At 46.5% G+C, this 25,212-nt stretch overlaps 1 protein-coding gene and 1 long non-coding RNA gene across 6 annotated transcripts in view; both read left to right on the top strand.

The window, feature by feature from the left end:
* The first annotated feature begins 853 nt into the window (after positions 1-853).
* SLC4A2 (solute carrier family 4 member 2) overlaps positions 854-25,212 on the top strand; it is a 73,219-nt gene continuing 48,860 nt past the window's right edge. The window contains exons 1-2 of one of the 3 annotated variants that reach the window (XM_073632600.1): positions 854-1,061; positions 17,110-17,269. In XM_073632600.1, the coding sequence (XP_073488701.1) occupies positions 1,002-1,061; positions 17,110-17,269 (220 nt within the window). In that variant the 5' untranslated portion in view covers positions 854-1,001. Of the gene's footprint in view, positions 1,062-5,028; positions 5,483-15,987; positions 16,128-17,109; positions 17,270-25,212 lie in introns of those variants that run through there. The other 2 variants (XM_073632601.1, XM_073632602.1) reach the window with 2 other exon arrangements.
* Positions 17,276-23,436, top strand: LOC141145720 (uncharacterized). Of its 3 annotated transcripts, none has more exons than XR_012244621.1 (3): positions 17,276-17,906; positions 17,985-20,742; positions 22,002-23,436. It is a non-coding gene; the product is annotated as an uncharacterized lncRNA (long non-coding RNA). The 3 variants fall into 3 exon arrangements; XR_012244622.1 differs by having other exon boundaries at positions 17,276-18,520; positions 18,749-20,742; positions 22,002-23,435; XR_012244620.1 differs by having other exon boundaries at positions 17,276-19,743; positions 19,972-20,742; positions 22,002-23,435.

Genomic DNA, 25,212 nt, shown 5'->3' with positions numbered 1-25,212 from the left:
GCAGTGGATATATATATAAATATATATCTATATATATATATATATATATATATATATATATATATATATATATATATAGATATATGAGACTGTCTGTATATATATATATATTAAATACACTGCAGCTAACTGAATAATCTGCCTGCCTGCTCAATCTAAATGACACTCTTGCTCCGTCCACACCAACTACACACTACACGGGGGGCGACGTTTAGGCAGCCTTATATAGTGTGGGGCGTGAACTTAGTCCCCCTGAGCCATGATTGGAGAAAGGCACCCTGCCTTTGGCCAATTATGGCTCTCTTAGCTGAGGGCGCTGGGATTGGCCAAAGCATGCAGGTCATGGTACATGCTCTGGCCAATCATCATACAGCAATGCACTGAGCTCCCGCAGTGCATTATGGGGCGTTACGCGCCACTCGAATTTGGCGTGAACGGCCCATAATGTTTGGTTTTTGACGAATGGGCGAACAGCCAATGTTCGAGTCGAACTCATGTTCAACCCGAACAGAAAGCTCATCCCTAGATGTCACTATCAGACAGGGGATGTCACTTTCTCCTTCTCTGTGATGTCACCATCAGACAGGTGATGTCACTTTCTCCTCCTCTATGATGTCACCATCAGACAGGTGATGTCACTTTCTCCTCCCCTATGATGCCACTATCAGACAGGTGATGTCACTTTCTCCTCCCCTATGATGCCACTATCAGACAGGTAATGTCACTTTCTCCTCCTCTATGATGTCACCATCAGACCGGTGATGTCACTTTCTCCTCCCCTATGATGCCACTATCAGACAGGTGATGTCACTTTCTCCTCCTCTATGATGTCACTATCAGACAGGTGATGTCACTCTATCTCTCTCTCTGGCAGGTTATGATGCCCGGAAGCCCCCCGCAGCGACCGTGCGATAAGGAGAAGGGCTGACAGAGGGCCCCCCATAGTCATCCTGAGGTCTCCACCCACCAACCAACCGTCATCCCTGTCCTTCACCTCTGCCATGAGCAGCAACCAGGTCTCCTCTGAGATTCATGAGATTGTCTCATCTGTCATCCGCAATGTAAGTACAGCCCCCTCTGGGGTCAATCCTAAGTGCAGAAAATGACTACCGCCCCTTCCAGGTTCACTCAGACCTACAGAATGTAAGTACTGCCCCTTCCAGGGTCACTGCTATGGGCAGAGTGTGAGTACCTCCCCTTTCAGGGTCACTCCTATGTGCAGAATATACGTACCACCCCTTCCAGGGTCACTCAGATCTACGAAATGTAAGTATCGCCCCTTCCAGGCTCACTCAGATCTACAAAATGTACACAATCTGTACACAGGAGTGAACCTGGAAGTACTTACATGTTTTACACATAAGTGACCCTGGAAGAGGCGGTACTTACATTATGTACCTAGCGGTGACCGTGGAAGGGGCGGTACTTACACGCTGTACACATGAGTGACCCTGGAAGGGGTGGTACTTACATTTTGTAGGTCTGAGTGACCCCTAAAGGGGCAGAGTGTGAGTACCGCCTCAACCAGAAACCACTATACACCCCTGTAGGGGTCACTTAGACCTGTAAAATGTACAGTATCTGACAAAAGTGAGTACACCCCTAAGTGAAAATGTCCAAATTGGGCCTCGTTAGTGTTACAAGGTCTCAGGTGTGAATGGGGAGCAGGTGTGTTAAATTTGGTGTTATCGCTCTCACTCTCTCATACTGGTCACTGGAAATACAACATGGCACCTCATGGCAAAGAACGCTCTGAGGATCTGAAAAAAAGAATTGTTGCTCTACATAAAGATGGCCTAGGCTATAAGAAGATTGCCAAGACCCTGAAACTGATCTGCAGCACGGTGGCCAAGACCATACAGCGGTATAACAGGACAGGTTCCACTCAGAACAGGCCTCGCCATGGTCCACCAAAGAAGTTGAGGTCACGTGCTCAGCGTCATATCCAGAGGTTGTCTTTGGGAAATAGACGTATGAGTGCTGCCAGCATTGCTGCAGAGGTTGTAGGGGTGGGGGGTCAGCCTGTCAGTGCTCAGACCATACACCACACACTGCATCAAATTGGTCTGCATGGCTGTCATCCCAGAAGGAAGCCTCTTCTAAAGATGATGTACAAGAAAGCCCACAAACAGTTTTCTGAAGACAAGCAGACTAAGGACATGGATTACTGGAACCATGTCCTGTGGTCTGGTGAGACCAAGATAAGCGTATTTGGTTCAGATGGTGACAAGCGTGTGTGGGGGCAACCAGGTGAGGAGGACAAAGACAAGTGTGTCTTGTCTACAGTCAAGCATGGTGGTGGGAGTGTCATGGTCTGGGGCTGCATGAGTGCTGCCGGTGTCTTGCCGAGAAAGTTCCCTCGGCGGATAAGTTCCCCCCTGTACTGCGCAGCGCCTGCGCAGTACGAACTACTGTCAGCCGCCGGAGATAGCCGAAGCTCAAACGCTTCAATCAGCTGTACACGGCGCCTGCGCTCTGGGTCCAGGTTCCTTCCCCACCATCCAAGTGGACCTAGAGGGGGAATCTAAAAGAGCTGAGCGAAGCGAGGCCGTGCCCGAAGCGTGGCGAGCGAAGCGTGGCGAGCGAAGCGAGCCCGCGAGGGGCCCTCTTACAGGCGCCATGTACAGCTGAGTTTCAGCTATTCCGCTTCGGCTATTTCTGCCGGATCCTACTGCGCAGGCACCGAGCGGAACTTTCTCGGCAGAACACCGGCACTGGGGGGCTACAGATCATTGAGGGAACTATGAATGCCAACATGTACTGTGACATACTGAAGTAGAGCATGATCATCATGGAGGAGGGGAAGAGGACTCCAGTGACAACCTGTGAAGCTCTGGTGACCTCCATGCCCAAGAGGGTTAAGGCAGTGCTGGAAAATAATGGCGGCCACACAGAATATTGACACTTTGGGCCCAATGTGGAGATTTTCACTTAGGGGTGTACTGACTTTTGTTGCCAGCGGTTTAGACATTAATGGCTGTGTGTTGAGTTATTTTGAGGGGACAGTAAATTTACACTGTTATACAAGCTGTACACTCACTACTTTACATTGTAGACAAGTGTCATTTCTTCAGTGTTGTCACATGAAAAGATAGAAGGAAAGATTTGTGAGAGAGGGGTGTACTCACTTTTGTGAGATACTGTAAATATTGCCCCTTTAGGGGTCACTCAGACCTAAGGAATGTAAGTACCACCCCTTCCAGGGTCACTTATGTGTACAGCGTGTGAGTACCGCCCCTTCCAAGGTCACTGCTATGTACATAATGTAAGTACCCGCCTCTTCCAGGGTCAATTATGTGTAAAGCATGTAAGTACCACCCCTCCCAGGGTCACTCCTACTTACAGAGTGAATACCGCCACAACCAGAACCCCCTATACACAGCCAGAACCTCCTATAAACGACCAGATCCACACTACACTTCACAACCAGAACTCCCTATACACAACCAGAACTCCCTATACACAACCAAAACTCCCTATACACAACCAAAACTCCCTATACACAACCAGATCCACACTTCACAACCAGATCCACACTTCACAACCAGAACTCCCTATACACAACCAGAACTCCCTATACACAACCAAAACTCCCTATACACAACCAGATCCACACTTCACAACCAGATCCACACTTCACAACCAGAACTCCCTATACACGACCAGAACTCCCTATACACGACCAGAACTCCCTATACACGACCAGAAACCCCTATACACAACCAAAACTCCCTATTCAAAACCAAAACTCCCTATACACAACCAGATCCACACTTCACAACCAGATCCACACTTCACAACCAGAACTCCCTATACACGACCAGAACTCCCTATACACGACCAGAACTCCCTATACACAACCAGAACCCCTGTACACAACCAGATCCACACTACACAACCAGAACTCCCTATACACGACCAGAACCCAATATACACAACCAGATCCACACTACACAACCAGAACCCCCTACACACGACCAGTACTCCCTATACACAACCAGTACTCTCTATACACAACCAGATCCCCCTATACACAATCAGATCCCCCTATACACAACCAGAACCTGCATTACACAACCAGAACCCGCTATACGCAGCCAGAACCCATCATACACAACCAGATCCCCCTACACACAACCACATCCCCCTATACACAACCAGAACCCGCTATACACAACCAGAACCCATCATACACAACCAGAACCCATCATACACAACCAGAACCCATCATACACAACCAGAACCCATCATATACAACCAGAACCCCCTATACAGGACCAGATCCACCCTACACTAATGGAATCCCCTATACACAACCAGAACCCCCTATACACAACCAGAACCCCCTATACACAACCAGAACCCCCTATACACAACCAAAACCCCCTATACACAACCAGAACCCCCTATACACAACCAGATCCACCCTACACATTCAGATTCAGATCTCCTGCCAATTCATGTCTGTGGCTGGTGCAGATCAGGTTTAGTCTTGGTATGTAGAACATTTGGGTGATGGTAATAATGCACTCCATGAACAAAGATTGGAGTTTGTGCACCTTCGGGGGGGGGGGGGGGGGGGGACCTGAATGGACACTTCTATTCCTATTTATTGTAAGACCACACAAGGTAAGATATGTCTGTCGGAGAGACATGGAGGCCACCAAGGCTCATCACCTTCTCAATATACTAACTGCCAATATGAGTTACTGAACTAAGGTAAGCATGTAGCCAGTGAAGTCAGGACACTTACCTGTATGGTCAGGTCAACAAAAAGTCAAAACTAGTATTTTGAGTCAGATTGTCATTGTATTGTGAATTGTCTTCTGCATTCAGAAGGGGGAGGCGGTGGAGGAGAACCGCACACAGACACAGTCACATGTCTGTTAGGGTAACTCAGTGGACCATCACCTATAGGACTGGCAGGTTCTCATGTTTTATTAGTTGTTTCCTGCCTGACACAGAAGCCAATCTCTGTCTGTCTGATTGCATGTGTTTACTCTGCAGTTAATCAGTAACCGATGCCTCACCTGCACACATCAGATCTCCGGATGGGAGTTGGTTAATTCTAACTCTGAGGGTCTCTGAGGGATTCCGCATCCTCAACAGGGCCCGGTCTGAGGGGTGTAATGGTAGGGAAAGGGTCACCCTGACATCTGAAGGGTTAAATGGGGTCCTGTGTCCTCCAGACCTACACGTGACAGTGCTCAGGCCTCCACTGCTTGTGTCAGGGTGTCTGAACCCCTACCCTAATACTGGTGCCCAGGCCTCTAGTGCTTGTGTGAAGTCTGGACCCCTATCTTAAAACTGGTGCCCAGGCCTCTACTGCTTGTGTCAGGGTCTGGACCCCTACCTTACAACCAGGGCCCAGGCCTTCACTGCTTGCGTCTGGACCCCTACCTTACAACCGGTACTCAGACCTCTACTGCTTGTGTCTGGACCCCTCTGACTGACACCTTCTATGGACTTCCTTCTGAACCAGGTGAGATGCCTTCATGAGAAGATGAACTCCTAAAACCGGCTCCAATGACCCCTGTACACAGTTTTCTGTATCCATCACTTGTTTCCCTGACACTGTACTCTGTTTCTGAAGGTTCCTTAGCAACCTGAATGTGTGTCTGAATGTCCCCTTAACATTGTATTGTGTTTTTATCTGTTCCCTGTATCTACATTCTTTATCCAGCAATTCTATGACACCGTATTCTGTGCCTGACTTTCCCTTAATATTGTCAGAAAATAGATAAATATCAGGAAACAGCCAGCTGCTGAATACAATTGATAGGAAACAGTCACAATTACATTGTATTCTGGATCTGACTGTTCTCTGACATTGTATTCTGGATCTGATTCTTCCCTGACATTGTATTCTGGATCTGACTGTTCTCTGACATTGTATTCTGGATCTGACTGTTCTCTGACATTGTATTCTGGATCTGACTGTTCTCTGACATTGTATTCTGGATCTGACTGTTCTCTGACATTGTATTCTGGATCTGACTGTTCTCTGACATTGTATTCTGGATCTGACTGTTCTCTGACATTGTATTCTGGATCTGACTGTTCCCTGACATTGTATTCTGGATCTGACTGTTCTCTGACATTGTATTCTGGATCTGACTGTTCTCTGACATTGTATTCTGGATCTGACTGTTCTCTGACATTGTATTCTGGATCTGACTGTTCTCTGACATTGTATTCTGGATCTGACTGTTCTCTGACATTGTATTCTGGATCTGACTGTTCTCTGACATTGTATTCTGGATCTGACTGTTCTCTGACATTGTATTCTGGATCTGACTGTTCTCTGACATTGTATTCTGGATCTGACTGTTCTCTGACATTGTATTCTGGATCTGACTGTTCTCTGACATTGTATTCTGGATCTGACTGTTCCCTGACATTGTATTCTGGATCTGACTGTTCCCTGACATTGTATTCTGGATCTGACTGTTCTCTGACATTGTATTCTGGATCTGACTGTTCCCTGACATTGTATTCTGGATCTGACTGTTCTCTGACATTGTATTCTGGATCTGACTGTTCTCTGACATTGTATTCTGGATCTGACAGTTCTCTGACATTGTATTCTGGATCTGACTGTTCTCAGACATTGTATTCTGGATCTGACTGTTCTCTGACATTGTATTCTGGATCTGACTGTTCTCTGACATTGTATTCTGGATCTCACTGTTCTCTGACATTGTATTCTGGATCTCACTGTTCTCTGACATTGTATTCTGGATCTGACTGTTCTCTGACATTGTATTCTGGATCTGACTGTTCCCTGACATTGTATTCTGGATCTGACTGTTCTCTGACATTGTATTCTGGATCTGACTATTCTCTGACATTGTATTCTGGATCTGACTGTTCTCTGACATTGTATTCTGGATCTGACTCTTTCCTGACATTGTATTCTGGATCTGACTGTTCTCTGACATTGTATTCTGGATCTGACTATTCTCTGACATTGTATTCTGGATCTGACTGTTCTCTGACATTGTATTCTGGATCTGACTGTTCCCTGACATTGTATTCTGGATCTGACAGTTCTCTGACATTGTATTCTGGATCTGACTGTTCTCTCACATTGTATTCTGGATCTGACTGTTCTCTCACATTGTATTCTAGATCTGACTGTTCTCTGACATTGTATTCTGGATCTGACTGTTCTCTGACATTGTATTCTGGATCTGACTGTTCCCTGACATTGTATTCTGGATCTGACTGTTCTCTGACATTGTATTCTGGATCTGACTGTTCTCTCACATTGTATTCTGGATCCTGGTACTCAGGCTTCTACTGCTTGTGTCTGGACCCCTCTGACTGACACCTTCTATGGATTACCTTCTGAACCAGGTGAGATGCCTTCATGAGAAGATGAACTCCTAAAACCGGCTCCAATGACCCCTGTACACAGTTTTCTGTATCCATCACTTGTTTCTCTTACACTGTCCTCTGTTTCTGAAGGTTCCTTAGCAACCTGAACTTGTGTCTGAATGTCCCCTTAACATTGTATTGTGTTTTTATCTGTTCCCTGTATCTACATTCTTTATCCAGAAATTCTATGACACCGTATTCTGTGCCTGACTGTTCCTTAATATTGTCAGAAAATAGATAAATAGATGTAGTGCTGATAGGTAAATCTTGTGGGTTACTTGTTAGAGGAAGTTAGATTTGCCTCTGTTCCAGCTTGGCTGAGTTGCATGTGGTTCCACATTGTGCCGGTGGGTGTCGTTGTCACCATCGGCAGGTGTTGGAAAAGCAACGTGTTGAAGTGTATGGATGCTTCTCTGTCCCGGAGACAACTTGGTGGAGGTGGTCCTCTGAGTTGCATTCTGGGAGAGGGTATTTATGGGACAGATGCCATGTTTTAGGGTCGTTTTCAGCCACCTGCTGGCCCTCCTGGCCAACAGGTAAGCACTAGGAATACCACCTTGTGGTCCTCCATTCCGGAGGCCCGCGTCGCTGCGGCGTGTGGGTGGGCCCAGAAGCATGTCTGGGGCTTACCACAGCAGCAGAGGAATGGTCCTGAGCTGTCTGTCCTGAGTGAAGAAGCTGGACAACCGGGGAGATCCCAGGGGAGGACCCGTCATGGAAGGATCATGCAGAGTGCTGGTCTGGAGAGGGGCCTGGTGACTCGGTTGGAGGACGTATCCTGAAGTAATCTTACCGCATAGTACTGCCGGGTCGGCTTAAAGGTTCAAGTACTGTGTCTGATATTCATATCAAACCAATACATCCTGTGGCAGAGGATCGTACGGGTTCTATTCCAGATAAGTCTGTAGCAGAGACTTTTGTTCGTGCTGCGTACTGGCTGCTAGGCAAGTGAGAGAGGCCTATCCAGGCGGGCAAAGATTAAATCCTACAAAAGGGGAGACTATTCAACTACAAGCGTTCAATCACAAAGAATGTTCTGAAGAAATACAACAGAAAGGTATTTGAGCTTCCCTGCAGCTTTCCTACTACCTCTTTCCTGTTACTTCCCTAGTTCGTTTTATTAAAGCATTGGAAAACCTACTCAAGTGTTTGGTGCTTATATTGTCCAGAGGTAAACTCAACGGAACCCTAGACCCGGTGACGGTGAAACAGAGGTATCGAGAGTGAAGGTAACAGCCCGCTTAAACCAGCAGCTCCACCGAGAGTTATTGCTACATAGATAAATATCAGGAAACAGCCAGCTGCTAAATACACCTGATAGGAAACAGTCAGTTACATTGTATCCAGGATCTGACTGTTCCCTGACATCGTATTCTGGATCTGACTGTTTTCTGGCATTGTATTCTGGATCTGACTGTTTTCTGGCATTGTATTCTGGATCTGACTCCTCCCTGACATTGTATTCTGGATCTGACTGTTCTCTGACATTGTATTCTGGATCTGACTCCTCCCTGACATTGTATTCTGGATCTGACTGTTCTCTGACATTGTATTCTGGATCTGACTGTTCCCTGACATTGTATTCTGGATCTGACTGTTCTCTGACATTGTATTCTGGATCTGACTGTTCCCTGACATTGTATTCTGGATCTGACTGTTCTCTGACATTGTATTCTGGATCTGACTCTTTCCTGACATTGTATTCTGGATCTGACTGTTGTCTCACATTGTATTCTGGATCTGACTGTTCTCTGACATTGTATTCTGGATCTGACTGTTCCCTGACATTGTATTCTGGATCTAACTGTTGTCTGACATTGTATTCTGGATCTGACTGTTGTCTGACATTGTATTCTGGATCTGACTGTTCTCTGACATTGTATTCTGGATCTGACTCTTTCCTGACATTGTATTCTGGATCTGACTGTTGTCTCACATTGTATTCTGGATCTGACTGTTGTCTCACATTGTATTCTGGATCTGACTGTTCCCTGACATTGTATTCTAGATCTGACTGTTCTCTGACATTGTATTCTTGATCTGATTCTTCCCTGACATTTTATTCTGGATCTGAATGTTTTCTGGCATTGTATTCTGGATCTGACTGTTCTCTGACATTATATTCTGGATCTGACTGTTCTCTGACATTGTATTCTGGATCGGACTGTTCTCTGACATTGTATTCTGGATCTGACTGTTCCCTGACATTGTATTCTGGATCTGACTCCTCCCTGACATTGTATTCTGGATCTGACTGTTCCCTGATATTGTATTCTGGATCTGACTGTTCTCTGACATTGTATTCTGGATCTGACTGTTCTCTGACATTGTATTCTGGATCTGACTGTTCCCTGACATTGTATTCTGGATCTGACTGTTCTCTGACATTGTATTCTGGATCGGACTGTTCTCTGACATTGTATTCTGGATCTGACTGTTCCCTGACATTGTGTTCTGGATCTGACTCCTCCCTGACATTGTATTCTGGATCTGACTGTTCCCTGACATTGTATTCTGGATCTGACTCCTCCCTGACATTGTATTCTGGATCTGACTGTTCCCTGATATTGTATTCTGGATCTGACTGTTCTCTGACATTGTATTCTGGATCTGACTGTTCTCTGACATTGTATTCTGGATCTGACTGTTCCCTGACATTGTATTCTGGATCTGACTGTTCTCTGACATTGTATTCTGGATCGGACTGTTCTCTGACATTGTATTCTGGATCTGACTGTTCCCTGACATTGTGTTCTGGATCTGACTCCTCCCTGACATTGTATTCTGGATCTGACTGTTCTCTGACATTGTATTCTGGATCTGACTGTTCTCTGACATTGTATTCTGGATCTGACTGTTCCCTGACATTGTATTCTGGATCAGACTGTTCTCTGACATTGTATTCTGGATCTGACTGTTCCCTGACATTGTATTCTGGATCTGACTGTTCTCTGACATTGTATTCTGGATCTGACTGTTCTCTGACATTGTATTCTGGATCTGACTGTTCCCTGACATTGTATTCTGGATCTGACTGTTCCCTGACATTGTATTCTGGATCTGACTCCTCCCTGACATTGTATTCTGGATCTGACTGTTCTCTGACATTGTATTCTGGATCTGAATGTTCTCTGACATTGTATTCTGGATCTGACTGTTCCCTGACATTGTATTCTGGATCTGACTCCTCCCTGACATTGTATTCTGGATCTGACTGTTCCCTGACATTGTATTCTGGATCTGACTGTTCCCTGATATTGTATTCTGGATCTGACTGTTCCCTGACATTGTATTCTGGATCAGACTGTTCTCTGACATTGTATTCTGGATCAGACTGTTCTCTGACATTGTATTCTGGATCTGACTGTTCTCTGACATTGTATTCTGGATCAGACTGTTCCCTGACATTGTATTCTGGATCTGACTGTTCTCTGACATTGTATTCTGGATCTGACTGTTCCCTGACATTGTATTCTGGATCTGACTGTTCTCTGACATTGTATTCTGGATCCGACTGTTCTCTGGCATTGTATTCTGGATCTGACCGTTCCCTGACATTGTATTCTGGATCTGACTGTTCTCTGACATTGTATTCTGGATCTGACTGTTCTCTGACATTGTATTCTGGATCTGACTGTTGTCTGACATTGTATTCTGGATCTGACTGTTCCCTGACATTGTATTCTGGATCTGACTGTTCTCTGACATTGTATTCTGGATCTGACTCTTTCCTGACATTGTATTCTGGATCTGACTGTTGTCTCACATTGTATTCTGGATCTGACTGTTCTCTGACATTATATTCTGGATCTGACAGTTCTCTGACATTGTATTCTGGATCTGACTCTTCCCTGACATTGTATTCTGACTGTTCTCTGACATTGTATTCTGGATCTGATTCTTCCCTGACATTTTATTCTGGATCTGAATGTTCTCTGACATTGTATTCTGTATCTGACTGTTCTCTGACATTGTATTCTGTATCTGACTCTTTCCTGACATTTTATTCTGGATCTGACTGTCCCCTGACATTGTATTCTGGATCTAACTCTTTCCTGACATTGTATTCTGGATCTGACTGTTCTCTGACATTGTATTCTGGATCTGATTCTTCCCTGACATTTTATTCTGGATCTGAATGTTCTCTGACATTGTATTCTGGATCTGACTGTTCTCTGACATTGTATTCTGGATCTGACTGTTCCCTGACATTGTATTCTGGATCTGACTGTTCTCTGACATTGTATTCTGGATTTGACTGTTCTCTGACATTGTATTCTGGATCTGACTGTTCTCTGACATTGTATTCTGGATTTGACTGTTCTCTGACATTGTATTCTGGATCTGACTGTTCTCTGACATTGTATTCTGGATCTGACTGTTCTCTGACATTGTATTCTGGATCTGACTGTTCTCTGACATTGTATTCTGGATCTGACTGTTCTCTGACATTGTATTCTGGATCTGACTGTTGTCTGACATTGTATTCTGGATCTGACTGTTCTCTGACATTGTATTCTGGATCTGACTGTTCTCTGACATTGTATTCTGGATCTGACTCCTCCCTGACATTGTATTCTGGATCTGACTCTTTCCTGACATTGTATTCTGGATCTGACTGTTCTCTGACATTGTATTCTGGATCTGACTCTTCTCAGACATTGTATTCTGGATTTGACTGTTCTCTGACATTGTATTCTGGATCTGACTGTTCTCTGACATTGTATTCTGGATCTGACTCCTCCCTGACATTGTATTCTGGATCTGACTGTTCCCTGACATTGTATTCTGGATCTGACTGTTCCCTGACATTGTATTCTGGATCTGACTGTTCTCTGACATTGTATTCTGGATCTGACTGTTCTCTGACATTGTATTCTGGATCTGACTCCTCCCTGACATTGTATTCTGGATCTGACTCTTTCCTGACATTGTATTCTGGATCTGACTGTTCTCTGACATTGTATTCTGGATCTGACTGTTCTCTGACATTGTATTCTGGATCTGACTGTTCTCTGACATTGTATTCTGGATCTGACTGTTCTCAGACATTGTATTCTGGATTTGACTGTTCTCTGACATTGTATTCTGGATCTGACTGTTCTCTGACATTGTATTCTGGATCTGACTCCTCCCTGACATTGTATTCTGGATCTGACTGTTCTCTGACATTGTATTCTGGATCTGACTGTTCCCTGACATTGTATTCTGGATCTGACTGTTCTCTGACATTGTATTCTGGATCTGACTGTTCTCTGACATTGTATTCTGGATCTGACTGTTCTCTGACATTGTATTCTGGATCTGACTTTTCCCTGACATTGTATTCTGGATCTGACTGTTCTCTGACATTGTATTCTGGATCTGACTGTTCTCTGACATTGTATTCTGGATCTGACTTTTCCCTGACATTGTATTCTGGATCTGACTTCTCCCTGACATTGTATTCTGGATCTGACTGTTCTCTGACATTGTATTCTGGATCTGACTGTTCTCTGACATTGTATTCTGGATCTGACTGTTCTCTGACATTGTATTCTGGATCTGACTGTTCCCTGACATTGTATTCTGGATCTGACTCCTCCCTGACATTGTATTCTGGATCTGACTGTTCTCTGACATTGTATTCTGGATCTGACTGTTCCCTGACATTGTATTCTGGATCTGACTCCTCCCTGACATTGTATTCTGGATCTGACTGTTCCCTGACATTGTATTCTGGATCAGACTGTTCTCTGACATTGTATTCTGGATCTGACTGTTCCCTGACATTGTATTCTGGATCTGACTGTTCCCTGACATTGTATTCTGGATCTGACAGTTCTCTGACATTGTATTCTGGATCTGACTGTTCCCTGACATTGTATTCTGGATCTGACTGTTGTCTGACATTGTATTCTGGATCTGACTGTTGTCTGACATTGTATTCTGGATCTGACTGTTGTCTGACATTGTATTCTGGATCTGACTGTTCTCTGGCATTGTATTCTGGATCTGACCGTTCCCTGACATTGTATTCTGGATCTGACTGTTCTCTGACATTGTATTCTGGATCTGACTGTTCCCTGACATTGTATTCTGGATCAGACTGTTCTCTGACATTGTATTCTGGATCTGACTGTTGTCTGACATTGTATTCTGGATCTGACTGTTCTCTGACATTGTATTCTGGATCTGACTGTTCTCTGACATTGTATTCTGGATCTGACTGTTGTCTGACATTGTATTCTGGATCTGACTGTTCTCTGACATTGTATTCTGGATCCGACTGTTTTCTGACATTGTATTCTGGATCTGACTGTTCTCTGACATTGTATTCTGGATCTGACTGTTCTCTGACATTGTATTCTGGATCTGACTGTTCTCTGACATTGTATTCTGGATCCGACTGTTTTCTAACATTGTATTCTGGATCTGACTGTTCTCTGACATTGTATTCTGGATCTGACTGTTCTCTGACATTGTATTCTGGATCTGACTGTTCTCTGACATTGTATTCTGGATTGACTCTTACCTGAGATTGTATTCTGGATCTGACTCTTCCCTGACATTGTATTCTGGATCCAACTGTTCCAGTCTGGACCCTTACATTACAACCAGGGACCAGCCTCTACTGCTTGTGTCTGGACCCCTCTGACTGACACCTTCTATGGATTACCTTCTGAACCAGTTGAGATGCCTTCATGAGAAGATGAACTCCTAAAACCGGCTCCAATGACCCCTGTACACAGTTGTACTCAGTGGACAATACATGGGCTCTGTATGCCCTGGGCTGTAAGACTGGGTTATGCTCTTAAGCCAATGGGCTGTTGGAATGTTATTAGTGGACCATGGACTACATGCCATGGGCCATGTTCTGCACCCCGTGGACTGTACACCATATGAGTTATGGAGTGTTCTGCACCCCGTGGACTGTACACCGTATGAGGTATGGAATGTTCTGCACCCCATGGACTGTACACCATATGAGGTATGGAATGTTCTGCACCCCGTGGGCTGTACACCATATGAGGTATGGGATGTTCTGCACCCCGTGGACTGTACACCATATGAGGTATGGAATGTTCTGCACCCCGTGGACTGTACACCATATGAGGTATGGAATGTTCTGGCCCCCGTGGACTGTACACCGTATGAGGTATGGAATGTTCTGCACCCCATGGACTGTACACCATATGAGGTATGGAATGTTCTGGCCCCCGTGGACTGTACACCGTATGAGGTATGGAATGTTCTGCACCCCGTGGGCTGTACACCATATGAGGTATGGGATGTTCTACACCCCGTGGACTGTACACCATATGAGATATGGGATGTTTTACACCCTGTGGACTGTACACCATATGAGGTATGGGATGTTCTACACCCCATGGACTGTACACCATATGAGATATGGGATGTTCTACACCCCGTGGACTGTACACCATATGAGATATGGGATGTTCTACACCCTGTGGACTGTACACCATATGAGGTATGGGATGTTCTACACCCCGTGGACTGTACACCATATGAGATATGGGATGTTTTACACCCTGTGGACTGTACACCATATGAGGTATGGGATGTTCTACACCCCGTGGACTGTACACCATATGAGATATGGGATGTTCTACACCCCGTGGACTGTACACCATATGAGATATGGGATGTTCTACACCCTGTGGACTGTACACCATATGAGGTATGGGATGTTCTACACCCCGTGGACTGTACACCATATGAGATATGGGATGTTCTACACCCCGTGGACTGTACACCATATGAGGTATGGGATGTTCTACACCCCGTGGACTGTACACCATATGAGATATGGGATGTTCTACACCCCGTGGACTGTACACCATATGAGATATAGGATGTTCTACACCACGTGGACTGTACACCATATGAGGTATGGGATGTTCTACACCCCGTGGACTGTACACCATATGAGGTATGGGATGTTCTACAACCCGTGGACTGTACACCATATGAGGTATGGGATGTTCTACACCCCGTGGACTGTACACCATATGAGATATGGGATGTTCTACACCCCGTGGACTGTACACCATATGAGGTATGGGATGTTCTACACCCCGTGGACTGTACACCATATGAGGTATGGGATGTTCTACACTCCGTGGACTGTACACCATATGAGGTATGGGATGTTCTACACCCCGTGGACTGTACACCATATGAGGTATGGGATGTTCTACACCCCGTGGACTGTACACCATATGAGGTATGGCATGTTCTGCACCCCGTGGACTGTACACCATATGAGGTATGGCATGTTCTGCACCCCGTGGACTGTACACCATATGAGATATGGGATGTTCTACACCCCGTGGACTGTATACTATATGAGGTATGGGATGTTCTGCACCCCGTGGACTGTACACCATATGAGGTATGGGATGTTCTACACACAGACAGTTGGGATTGACATCTGTCCATACAGTTGGGTTCCTGGAACTCTAACTGACGGAAGTTCATGATCTCCACATGAATTATTCTCTGCACTACAAGTGACATTGTTGAGATTGTCAATATTTGATGTGGAAGAAATTCAGATATTTCTTAATGTCCCCGTGCCCTTGTGACGCTCTACAATCTCATACTGTATACTGATAAGCTAGAAGGGGAGGTATTGTCCCCACAATGTCAGCCCTACCTCCATATGTCCTCCTTCCAGTCTTACTTCAGATCATTCTCCTCTCTCCGCTAGTACCTGAGCCTCACTGCTGGACATGGAGAAGGTAAGTGATCCACCAATGGGTCTACCCAACCAGCCATTGCTCAGTATGAATTTTCTGACTTTAGCACCTCACCTGGCCTGATTCCACCCTTCTACCATTGCTTCCAATCTCAGATGAATGGTTCCCCTCATCTGACCCTGTGTGTCCTCTGCTGTGACCTATTTCAGGCAGGTAGAGATATTATTAGTTATCAGCCATTTCATGGATCAGAAAGAAGGCCATTTAAAGGTAACGATATGCAAAGAGCAATGCCGTGCCATCACCTGTAGCAACAGTTCTGTTTAATTAGATCTGTGGCTGGTTGCTGTGGTGTAAAGCACCATATTCATGTGAAAAGCCTGCCCTTGTTTGGCCACTTTTTGTGGTGCTTCTTGTCCTGGAAACTTACACTCCGGAGAGCAACAACTTTGCATACTTGGCCAACAAAGTCAAATTTCCCATCCTTGCAACCATGGCAACCATACTGAGGTTGTAGATGGTCTTTCCTAGCACATGCTCCCCCCCCCACCCCCCTTCTCCTCTAGAATTCTACATTTGCATGGAATGTAGCATCCCTAGGAATGGCCCTGTGTTACCTGCACTGAGCATTTCATCTTGTGTGAGATATGAGATGGGTCTCTAAAGATGAGGCTGGGTTTCAGCGTTCCTTATTAGAATATAGCGAATGATCAAGAGATTCCAGACTAAGAGCAGACCTTCCCTCTACACACTCGCATGTAAGTGAGGATCTGAAGGAAAGTTTGGGGGATCTTTGCACTGTGTGTAGATCACCTGGAAGGCTTGGACTGCTTTAAACCAGAATTTCCCTTGTAGTGATAATACCAATATTTGGACGTTGACTTTATCAACAGAACTAAGACCAAGAGCTGCAGGAAAGGTATCAGACCAGGAGGTTCTTCTACTCTAATGATCCAATATCTGGAGATTGGCGTATAATTATCACCTAAACTAATCCCAACATTTCTGTCTTCTCTGTCTCCAGCCGCCTCCTGAACTCTCCCCTCAGACATCCCTTCAATATGAAGAGGAAGGAGACGTGATCCAGGCCCTTGTTGTGGAGAGATTTGAAGATATCCTGCAAGATGCTCATCCTCGGAGTCCAACAGAGCTGGGAAAGAGCTACAGCGAGGAGGACTTCCAGTGTAAGAGGGCCCTTCCATAGATAGAGAGTGTGGGTGATGGGAAACCCAGAGTCCAGGGAGTGATGTTAGATTATTACTCTACTGATGAGTACCATGTGTGATGAGAGGTGGTGGGTACCATGTGTGATCAGAGGTGGTGGGTACCATGTGTGATGAGACATGGTGAGTACCATGTGTGATGGGAGGTGGTGAGTACCATGTGTGATGGGGGATGATGAGTACTATGTGTGATGGGAGATGGTGAGTACCATGTGTGATGGGAGGTGGTGAGTACCATGTGTGATGGGAGGTGGTGAGTACCATGTGTGATGGGGGATGAGGAGTACTATGTGTGATGAGAGGTGATGAGAGGTGGTGAGTACCATGTGTGATGGGGGATGATGAGTACCATGTGTGATCAGAGGTGGTGGGTACCATGTGTGATGAGACATGGTGAGTACCATGTGTGATGGGAGGTGGTGAGTACCATGTGTGATGGGGGATGATGAGTACTATGTGTGATGAGAGGTGGTGGGTACCATGTGTGATCAGAGGTGGTGGGTACCATGTGTGATCAGAGGTGGTGGGTACCATGTGTGATGAGACATGGTGAGTACCATGTGTGTTGGGAGGTGGTGAGTACCATGTGTGATGGGAGGTGGTGAGTACCATGTGTGATGGGGGATGATGAGTACCATGTGTGATGGGAGGTGGTGAGTACCATGTGTGATGGGAGGTGGTGAGTACCATGTGTGATGGGGGATGAGGAGTACTATGTGTGATGAGAGGTGGTGAGTACCATGGGTGATGGGAGATGATGAGTACTATGTATGTTGGGAGGTGGTGAGTGCCATGTGTGATGGGGGATGATGAGTACCATGTGTGATGGGAGGTGGTGAGTACCATGTGTGATGGGAGGTGGTGAGTACCATGTGTGATGGGGGATGATGAGTACCATGTGTGATGGGAGGTGGTGAGTACCATGTGTGATGGGGGATGATGAGTACCATGTGTGATGGGAGGTGGTGAGTACCATGTGTGATGGGAGGTGGTGAGTACCATGTGTGATGGGGGATGATGAGTACTATGTATGTTGGGAGGTGGTGAGTACCATGTGTGATGGGGGATGATGAGTACCATGTGTGATGGGAGGTGGTGAGTACCATGTGTGATGGGAGGTGGTGAGTACCATGTGTGATGGGGGATGATGAGTACCATGTGTGATGGGAGGTGGTGAGTACCATGTGTGATGGGGGATGATGAGTACTATGTGTGATGGGAGATGGTGAGTACCATGTGTGATGGGAGGTGGTGAGTACCATGTGTGATGGGGGATGAGGAGTACTATGTGTGATGAGAGGTGATGAGAGGTGGTGAGTACCATGTGTGATCAGAGGTGGTGGGTACCATGTGTGATGAGACATGGTGAGGACCATGTGTGATGGGAGGTGGTGAGTACCATGTGTGATGGGGGATGAGGAGTACTATGTGTGATGAGAGGTGATGAGAGGTGGTGGGTACCATGTGTGATCAGAGGTGGTGGGTACCATGTGTGATCAGAGGTGGTGGATACCATGTGTGATGAGACATGGTGAGTACCATGTGTGTTGGGAGGTGGTGAGTACCATGTGTGATGGGAGATGGTGAGTACCATGTGTGATGGGAGGTGGTGAGTACCATGTGTGATGGGAGGTGGTGAGTACCATGTGTGATGGGGGATGAGGAGTACTATGTGTGATGAGAGGTGGTGAGTACCATGGGTGATGGGAGATGATGAGTACTATGTATGTTGGGAGGTGGTGAGTACCATGTGTGATGGGGGATGATGAGTACCATGTGTGATGGGGGATGATGAGTACCATGTGTGATGGGGGATGATGAGTACCATGTGTGATGGGAGGTGGTGAGTACCATGTGTGATGGGAGGTGGTGAGTACCATGTGTGATGGGAGGTGGTGAGTACCATGTGTGATGGGAGGTGGTGAGTACCATGTGTGATGGGGGATGATGAGTACTATGTATGTTGGGAGGTGGTGAGTACCATGTGTGATGGGGGATGATGAGTACCATGTGTGATGGGAGGTGGTGAGTACCATGTGTGATGGGGGATGATGAATACCATGTGTGATGGGAGGTGGTGAATACCATGTGTGATGGGGGATGATGAGTACCATGTGTGATGGGAGGTGGTGAGTACCATGTGTGATGGGAGATGGTGAGTACCATGTGTGATGAGAGATGGTGAGTGTGATGTACCATGTGTGTTGGGAGGTGGTGAGTACCATGTGTGATGGGAGGTGGTGAGTACCATGTGTGATGGGAGGTGGTGAGTACCATGTGTGATGGGGGATGATGAGTACCATGTGTGATGGGAGGTGGTGAGTACCATGTGTGATGGGAGGTGGTGAGTACCATGTGTGATGGGGGATGATGAGTACCATGTGTGATGGGAGGTGGTGAGTACCATGTGTGATGGGGGATGATGAGTACTATGTGTGATGGGAGATGGTGAGTACCATGTGTGATGGGAGGTGGTGAGTACCATGTGTGATGGGGGATGAGGAGTACTATGTGTGATGAGAGGTGATGAGAGGTGGTGAGTACCATGTGTGATCAGAGGTGGTGGGTACCATGTGTGATGAGACATGGTGAGGACCATGTGTGATGGGAGGTGGTGAGTACCATGTGTGATGGGGGATGAGGAGTACTATGTGTGATGAGAGGTGATGAGAGGTGGTGGGTACCATGTGTGATCAGAGGTGGTGGGTACCATGTGTGATCAGAGGTGGTGGATACCATGTGTGATGAGACATGGTGAGTACCATGTGTGTTGGGAGGTGGTGAGTACCATGTGTGATGGGAGATGGTGAGTACCATGTGTGATGGGAGGTGGTGAGTACCATGTGTGATGGGAGGTGGTGAGTACCATGTGTGATGGGGGATGAGGAGTACTATGTGTGATGAGAGGTGGTGAGTACCATGGGTGATGGGAGATGATGAGTACTATGTATGTTGGGAGGTGGTGAGTACCATGTGTGATGGGGGATGATGAGTACCATGTGTGATGGGGGATGATGAGTACCATGTGTGATGGGGGATGATGAGTACCATGTGTGATGGGAGGTGGTGAGTACCATGTGTGATGGGAGGTGGTGAGTACCATGTGTGATGGGAGGTGGTGAGTACCATGTGTGATGGGAGGTGGTGAGTACCATGTGTGATGGGGGATGATGAGTACTATGTATGTTGGGAGGTGGTGAGTACCATGTGTGATGGGGGATGATGAGTACCATGTGTGATGGGAGGTGGTGAGTACCATGTGTGATGGGGGATGATGAATACCATGTGTGATGGGAGGTGGTGAATACCATGTGTGATGGGGGATGATGAGTACCATGTGTGATGGGAGGTGGTGAGTACCATGTGTGATGGGAGATGGTGAGTACCATGTGTGATGAGAGATGGTGAGTGTGATGTACCATGTGTGTTGGGAGGTGGTGAGTACCATGTGTGATGGGAGGTGGTGAGTACCATGTGTGATGGGAGGTGGTGAGTACCATGTGTGATGGGGGATGATGAGTACCATGTGTGATGGGAGGTGGTGAGTACCATGTGTGATGGGAGGTGGTGAGTACCATGTGTGATGGGGGATGATGAGTACCATGTGTGATGGGAGGTGGTGAGTACCATGTGTGATGGGGGATGATGAGTACTATGTGTGATGGGAGATGGTGAGTACCATGTGTGATGGGAGGTGGTGAGTACCATGTGTGATGGGGGATGAGGAGTACTATGTGTGATGAGAGGTGATGAGAGGTGGTGAGTACCATGTGTGATCAGAGGTGGTGGGTACCATGTGTGATGAGACATGGTGAGGACCATGTGTGATGGGAGGTGGTGAGTACCATGTGTGATGGGGGATGAGGAGTACTATGTGTGATGAGAGGTGATGAGAGGTGGTGGGTACCATGTGTGATCAGAGGTGGTGGGTACCATGTGTGATCAGAGGTGGTGGATACCATGTGTGATGAGACATGGTGAGTACCATGTGTGTTGGAAGGTGGTGAGTACCATGTGTGATGGGAGATGGTGAGTACCATGTGTGATGGGAGGTGGTGAGTACCATGTGTGATGGGAGGTGGTGAGTACCATGTGTGATGGGGGATGAGGAGTACTATGTGTGATGAGAGGTGGTGAGTACCATGGGTGATGGGAGATGATGAGTACTATGTATGTTGGGAGGTGGTGAGTACCATGTGTGATGGGGGATGATGAGTACCATGTGTGATGGGGGATGATGAGTACCATGTGTGATGGGGGATGATGAGTACCATGTGTGATGGGAGGTGGTGAGTACCATGTGTGATGGGAGGTGGTGAGTACCATGTGTGATGGGAGGTGGTGAGTACCATGTGTGATGGGAGGTGGTGAGTACCATGTGTGATGGGGGATGATGAGTACTATGTATGTTGGGAGGTGGTGAGTACCATGTGTGATGGGGGATGATGAGTACCATGTGTGATGGGAGGTGGTGAGTACCATGTGTGATGGGGGATGATGAATACCATGTGTGATGGGAGGTGGTGAATACCATGTGTGATGGGGGATGATGAGTACCATGTGTGATGGGAGGTGGTGAGTACCATGTGTGATGGGAGATGGTGAGTACCATGTGTGATGAGAGATGGTGAGTGTGATGTACCATGTGTGTTGGGAGGTGGTGAGTACCATGTGTGATGAGAGGTGATGAGAGGTGGTGAGTACCATGTGTGATGAGAGGTGATGAGAGGTGGTGAGTACCATGTGTGATGGGGGATGGTGAGTACCATGTGTGATGGTGAGTACCATGTGCAATGGGGGATGCTGAGTACCATGTGTGATGGGAGGTGGTGAGTACCACGTGTGATGGGAGGTGGTGAGTACCATGTGTGATGAGAGGTGATGAGAGGTGGTGAGTACCATGTGTGATGGGGGATGGTGAGTACCATGTGTGATGGGGGATGGTGAGTACCATGTGTGATGGGAGGTGGTGAGTACCACGTGTGTTGGGAGGTGGTGAGTACCATGCGGGATGGGGGATGATGAGTACCATGTGTGATGGGAGATGGTGAGTACCATGTGTGATGGGAGGTGGTGAGTACCATGTGTGATAGGAGGTGGTAAGTACCATGTGCGATGGGAGGTGATGAGAGGTGGTGAGTACCATGTGTGATGGGAGGTGGTGAGTACCATGTGTGATGGGGGATGGTGAGTACCATGTGTGATGGGGGATGGTGAGTACCATGTGTGATAGGAGGTGGTAAGTACCATGTGCGATGGGAGGTGATGAGAGGTGGTGAGTACCATGTGTGATGGGGGATGATGAGTACCATGTGTGATGGGGGATGGTGAGTACCATGTGTGATGGGAGATGGTGAGTACCATGTGTGATGGGAGGTGGTGAGTACCATGTGTGATGGGGGATGGTGAGTACCATGTGTGATGGGGGATGGTGAGTACCATGTGTGATGGGGGATGGTGAGTACCATGTGTGATGGGGGATGGTGAGTACCATGTGTGATGGGAGGTGGTGAGTACCATGTGTGATGGGAGGTGGTGAGTACCATGTGTGATGGGAGATGGTGAGTACCATGTGTGATGGGAGGTGGTGAGTACCATGTGTGATGGGGGATGGTGAGTACCATGTGTGATGGGGGATGGTGAGTACCATGTGTGATGGGAGGTGGTGAGTACCATGTGTGATGGGAGGTGGTGAGTACCATGTGTGATGGGAGGTGGTGAGTACCATGTGTCTGGAACTGTATCTGGTCTGGGACTGTTGCTATAGTTACATAGTAGGTGAGGTTGAAAAAAGACACAAGTCCATCAAGTCCAACCTATGTGTGTGATTATGTGTCAGTATTACATTATATATCCCTGTATATTGCGGTCATTCAGGTGATTATCTAATAGTTTCTTGAAGCTATCAATGCTCCCGCTGAGACCACCGCCTGTGGAAGGGAATTCCACATCCTTGCCGCTCTTACAGTAAAGAACCCTCTACGTAGTTTAAGGTTAAACCTCTTTTCTTCTAATTGTAATGAGTGGCCACGAGTCTTATTAAACTCTCTTCTGCGAAAAAAGTTTTCTCCCTATTGTGGGGTCACCAGTCCGGTATTTGTATATTGTGGGGTCACCAGTCTGGTATTTATATATTGTGGGGTCACCAGTCCGGTATTTGTATATTGTGGGGTCACCAGTCCGGTATTTATATATTGTGGGGTCACCAGTCCGGTATTTATATATTGGGGAGTTACCAGTCCGGTATTTATATATTGTGGGGTCACCAGTCTGGTATTTATATATTGTGGGGTCACCAGTCCGGTATTTGTATATTGTGGGGTCACCAGTCCGGTATTTATATATTGTGGGGTCACCAGTCCGGTATTTGTATATTGTGGGGTCACCAGTCCGGTATTTATATATTGTGGGGTCACCAGTCCGGTATTTGTATATTGTGGGGTCACCAGTCCGGTATTTATATATTGTGGGGTCACCAGTCCGGTATTTGTATATTGTGGGGTCACCAGTCCGGTATTTATATATTGTGGGGTCACCAGTCCGGTATTTGTATATTGTGGGGTCACCAGTCCGGTATTTATATATTGTGGGGTCACCAGTCCGGTATTTGTATATTGTGGGGTCACCAGTCCGGTATTTATATATTGAGGGGTCACCAGTCCGGTATTTATATAATGAAATCATATCCCCTCTCAAGCGTCTCTTCTCCAGAGAGAATAAGTTCAGAGCTCACAACCTTTCCTCATAACTAAGATCCTCCAGACCCTTTATTAGCTTTGTTGCCCTTCTTTGTAGTCGCTCCATTTCCAGTACATCCTTCCTGAGGACTGGTGCCCAGAACTGGACAGCATACTCCAGGTGCGGCCGGACCAGAGTCTTGTAGAGTGGGAGAATTATCGTTTTATCTCTGGAGTTGATCCCCTTTTAATGCCAATATTCTGTTTGCTTTATTAGCAGTAGCTTGGCATTGCCTGCCATTGCTGAGCCTATCATCTACTAGGACCCCCAGGTCCTTTTCCATCCTAGATCCCCCCAGAGGTTCTCCCCCCAGTCTATAGATTGCATTCAGATTTTTACCACCCAAATCCATTATTTTACATTTTTCTACATTGAACCTCATTTGCCATGTAGTCGCCCCTCCCCCATTCATTTGTTCAGGTCTTTTTGCAAGATTTCCACATCCTGCGGAGAAGTTATTGCCCTGCTTAGCTTAGTATCGTCTGCAAATACAGAGATTGAACTGTTTATCCCATCCTCCAGATCGTTTATGAACAAATTAAATAGGATTGGTCCCAGCACAGAACCCTGGGGGACCCCACTACCCACCCCTGACCATTCTGAGTACTCCCCATTTATCACCACCCTCTGAACTCGCCCTTGTAGCCAGTTTTCAATCCATGTACTCACCCTATGGTCCATGCCAACGGACCTTATTTTGTACAGTAAACGTTTATGGGGAACTGTGTCAAATGCTTTTGCAAAATCCAGATACATCACGTCTACGGGCCTTCCTTTATCTAGATGGCAACTCACCTCCTCATAGAAGGTTAATAGATTGGTTTGGCAAGAACGATTCTTCATGAATCCATGCTGATTACTGCTAATGATACCGTTCTTATTACTAAAATCTTGTATATAGTCCCTTATCATCCCCTCCAAGAGTTTACATACTAATGATGTTAGGCTAACTGGTCTGTAATTCCCAGGGATGTTTTTTGAGCCCTTTTTAAATATTAGTGCTACATTGGCTTTTCTCCAATCAGCTGGTACCATTCCAGTCAATAGACTGTCTGTAAAAATTGGGAACAACGGTCTGGCAATCACCTGACTGAGTTCCCTAAGTACCCTCGGATGCAAGCCATCTGGTCCCGGTGAATTATTAATGTTAAGTTTCTCAAGTCTAA

Source organism: Aquarana catesbeiana, linkage group LG05 (assembly GCF_042186555.1).
Source record: "Aquarana catesbeiana isolate 2022-GZ linkage group LG05, ASM4218655v1, whole genome shotgun sequence".
NCBI lineage: Eukaryota > Metazoa > Chordata > Amphibia > Anura > Ranidae > Aquarana > Aquarana catesbeiana.
Note: the sequence above shows the minus strand (reverse complement) of the source record. Positions and strands in the feature narration are given on the sequence as shown.